General features: G+C 47.5%; 1 protein-coding gene across 1 annotated transcript in view; it reads left to right on the forward strand.

The window, feature by feature from the left end:
• si:dkey-192p21.6 (uncharacterized protein LOC565246 homolog) overlaps positions 1-4,148 on the forward strand; it is a 40,261-nt gene that overhangs the window by 23,175 nt on the left and 12,938 nt on the right. Inside the window, exon 11 of the mRNA XM_037689335.1 lies at positions 2,855-2,967. Within this exon, the coding sequence (XP_037545263.1) occupies positions 2,855-2,967 (113 nt within the window). The remainder of the gene's footprint in view (positions 1-2,854; positions 2,968-4,148) is intronic.

Consider the following 4,148-nt stretch of genomic DNA (forward strand, 5'->3'; position numbering starts at 1 on the left):
CTTTGTTGGTGTTGGGGCGCGTAGGGTCCGTGATTTTTCTTTATGGCGGGGGGGGGGGGGGGGGGGCAACAACAACCGGTGTGGTAATGGACAATTACAAACAGATAGAGTTACACCCTTCGGCTCGGTGCAGCTGCTGGAGCTGATCCCAGCAACGCTGCGATTTTAAGCATGAAGAGCAGCTTTGGCCCCCGTCTCCAAGGACGTCCTCCCCGGCCCCGAGGTTTGATCTAATAAGAGAACGGAGCCACATCAGCTCCACATGTTGCTCCTTCTCAAAGTCAGGAGGAGGAAGGAGGCGCTAACCTTCATCAGAAACGTGGAGTCGTCTCTAATCACTCTGGGTTCGTTATCTGAGGACTAATCGAACCAGCTGCGATTCATGAACCCAGTTGATAACCCTCTCCCCCCATTTCTAACTGGAACAAACCAAGAAACAAAATTAAACCATTCAATTTATCAATTTTACATGAAATTATTTTTAATTGGACAAAAGCTGTAAATACAAGCTTCTATTTTCTTTGAACTAGTCAAATTATTAGAACGTTTTATGGTCCACTTTTGTCTTTCAGTGGTGGGAGACACTGTTTTTGTTCACGTCTGTTGCTCAGTCGTCTGTTAGCAAAATATTTTTGTTAAACAGAATAAATTTGAATAAAACTCAAAGTAATCATTGGGCGTGCTTCTACAACTGACTTTTGAAGTCAGTCCAATTCAAAATGGCCGCCACCGCCATAAATGAAGCACCTGTGACGTTCATATCCTACAAATACAAAAGTGGAAGAAAACGTGCTAATAATTAATCAATTTGGCATAAACATGATTTTATCTATTTTATCTCAGAACTGGCACATTTTATTTTGAACTTGGAGCAGCCAAAGTGAAACAGGAAGTGACATCAAAGGGGAACTTCCTGGTCTTTGTTTATGGAAACTGTAATATTTGAACTCTGATAATGACCTAAAATAATCTGAACACGTCAGATTCTCCTCTGCTCTGCATAAAAATGTAGAATAAATTATTTTACCCACATGAGCCTCTTCTGAATTAAAGTGCACGGACGTCGCACAACAATGATCCTAAGAGCAAACTGAAACGGAGCCGATGGGTAAGAAAAGACGAGCGAAGTTAAAACGGTCGACGTTCAACGGTCTCATAACGCCGTCTGTTAGGACTGAACAAAGTCTGAACATAGGGTGCCTTTTAAAGTCAGTACTGTGTTAGCAAAATATTTCATTAGGTGCAGTGCTGTGTGTCGTCATCGTATGTTTCTATACAATGACAAAATTAGTTCTCCACATTTAACCCATCACACGTGAGATACGCCCAGGTGGAGCAGTGGGCAGCTGAGCAAGCACCCGGGGAGCAGTTAGGAATTGGGTGTCTTGCTCAGACACCACGATGTGGGCATGGCGGGGAATTGAACCTGCGACTTTTTGATCCCAAGCCGGCTGCCCTACCTCGACACCATCCTCAGTGGATTGTAATGAAACTCCACCCGTAATCACTGAATCGACATCGACAACTGAAACTTTTAAAGTCGACTTGAGCCATCGAGGCCTCCACAGCTGATCGACCTGAACAACAGCCGAAACTCGTTTCTTTGTCCTGATAGTAGCTAAAATATGCTGCGCAGTGATGGCTACCTGCCTTGACAAGGAGCTCATATCTTCTGTGATTTTTGTTGATTTGGTGGGGGCGGGGGGTGTTCGGTGACATGCTGTGTGTACCGACAGTTTTCGAGTGGGGGGGGCGTCTTAGCATGGGGGAGACGGAGCACGACCTCTGTAGCTTTTTAGCTAGCACGTCTGTATTGCGCACAGCTAGCGTAGCGCTACATCGTAGTTATTGACGGTGGAGGGGGGAGTTCTGTTGACCGGGCGGGGCGCTCTGCTCGTATAATGGAAGGGGAAACGCTGCTGTGGTAGTAGCTGAGAGTCATCCACAACGTATAATCCGAGCACGAACACGTTTCGCAGGATCTTTGACGTGCATCATTATCCTTCAGTGCTAATGTTGATGCTAAATGCTAACCAACGGGATGCTAATTTAAGCCGCTACAAGAAAAGATAAACGACAGCAGTTTCCTCTATCGTTGTACAAGCGGCGCCCGCCCTGTCAACAGAACTGAGCCCCCCCCCCCCCCCCCCACAAGCTTAGCTAGCGGTAAGCTAGCAATGTGCAATACAGATGCGCTGAATATGGAGGTAGCGCTCCGTCTCCACCTCCCCGTCAACAGAAACGGCGGTAGATATGAGCACCCTGCCACGACAAGTAAACTAAGGGAAACACTAGACGGCAACAATCGAGAGACGTTTATTCAACTTTGAGTTTTTTTTCCGTTCGGTTGATTTCCTGTGTGTAATTTTACAACAGGAAGTTCTCAGGCCGTGGGCAGCAGAGAGAATTTAAATAAAGGGTTGCTTCCACAGACGGACTAAAACACACAACAAAACGTGTCCCAGTTTGCTGCAGTCATCCAGTTTATAAGACGACATGTGAACGGGGAGGAGGGGACAGAGCGATAAATTACAAAGTGGGGGTGTAACCTCCAGGTTTAACCTGAGGGTCATTAGGAAGAGCTTCCTCTTTTCCTGCGTAAGGAGAGATTTCTGCCGCTTATCTGATTCGTTTGGATCAATGATGGGATCATATTGTTTCACAGCACTTTGTGTGACCGAGGTCTTCAATTAACTAATGTGTCGATCACCATCAATCTGTCCAGCAGCAGCTTCTCAACCCAGTGTTTGTGGAGACCCAGAGATAACGGGGCACCTTTGATTAGCTTGCACCATTCCTGACGTCATCCCTCTGAGCCTCACGTGTGTTCACTGTGTTTGTTGACTGGTCCCAGTGTCCTGGTCCTGGCTGCGGATCCCCGGAGTGCTGCAGCGTCTGGGCTTCACCTACTTTGTTCTGTCTCTCCTGCAGACTTTCTGGGGCCAGACAGAAATCCCAGAGAGAGAGGTGAGCACTTCTGTCAAGTTCACTTTGCATCAGCTCGTGCACGTAGAAGGAAAAACACAATATAGAGGTCCGGTCTGAGGCAGCAGATTTAAATAAGACTAAAGACCGAAGCTCACGGTGCTGGGGCTAGCAGGCGACTAGCCTCGTGGATTCTGATCATGTGACCAACGAGCTGTGAGGCAGCAGTTTGCAGCCAGTTTTTGACAATCATAACCTTTTTTGTGTGCACGGCTCTAATCTGGGTCGTGCAACATGTTTCATCACCCTCATCAATCTCATGTTGGCAGCCGTTCCCACGTTTATGATTTAATCTACTGGAGTAAACGTTAGAAATGAAGATGGGCAGATCTGAACAAGATTTTCAAAAATTATTATTTATCAGGGCAGCACGGTGGCGCAACTGGTAGAGCTGCTGCCTCTCAGCGAGCAGGTCCCTGGTTCAAACCCCGGTCCAGGGGCCTTTCTGGGTGGAGTTTGCATGTTCTCTCCGTGCATGCGTGGGTTTTCTCCGGGTACTCCGGTTTCCTCCCACAGACCAAAAACATGCATGTTAGGCTGATTGGTAACTCTAAATTGTCCCTAGGTGTGAGTGAGAGAGTGAATGGTTGTTTGTCTCGTTTGTCTCTATGTGTCCCTGTGATGGACTGGAGACCCGTCCAGGGTGTACCACCCGCCCCTCGCACAGTGATTGCTGGACATGGGCACCAGCGACCCCCGTGACCCAAAATGGAATAAGCGGGTAAAGATAATGGATGGATGGATGGATGGATGGATTATTTATCATCGGTTTTTGTAGACCTGGATATTCAGGCTGCAGCTTCTGATGTTTCCTGTCAGAGGTGAGCTCCCTTCTTCTTCTTCTTCTTCTTCTGACTTTTCTCTCTTCAGGGGTCTCACATCAAGTCATCCTCCTCCATCTCATTCTGTCCTCTGTGTCCTCTGTCCTCACTCCACCTACCTCCATGTCCTCTCTAACTGCATCCATATGTCTCCTCTTTGTCTTTTTCCTGCAGCTGCATTTCTAACATCCTTCTACCAGTATACCCACTGTCCCTCCTCTGGACATGTCCAAACCACTGTCCCTCCTCTGGACATGTCCAAACCACTGTCCCTCCTCTGGACATGTCCAAACCACTGTCCCTCCTCTGGACATGTCCAAACCACTGTCCCTCCTCTGGACA

Source organism: Nematolebias whitei, chromosome 1 (assembly GCF_014905685.2).
Source record: "Nematolebias whitei isolate Nwh7 chromosome 1, NemWhi1, whole genome shotgun sequence".
Classification (NCBI taxonomy): Eukaryota; Metazoa; Chordata; class Actinopteri; order Cyprinodontiformes; family Rivulidae; genus Nematolebias; species Nematolebias whitei.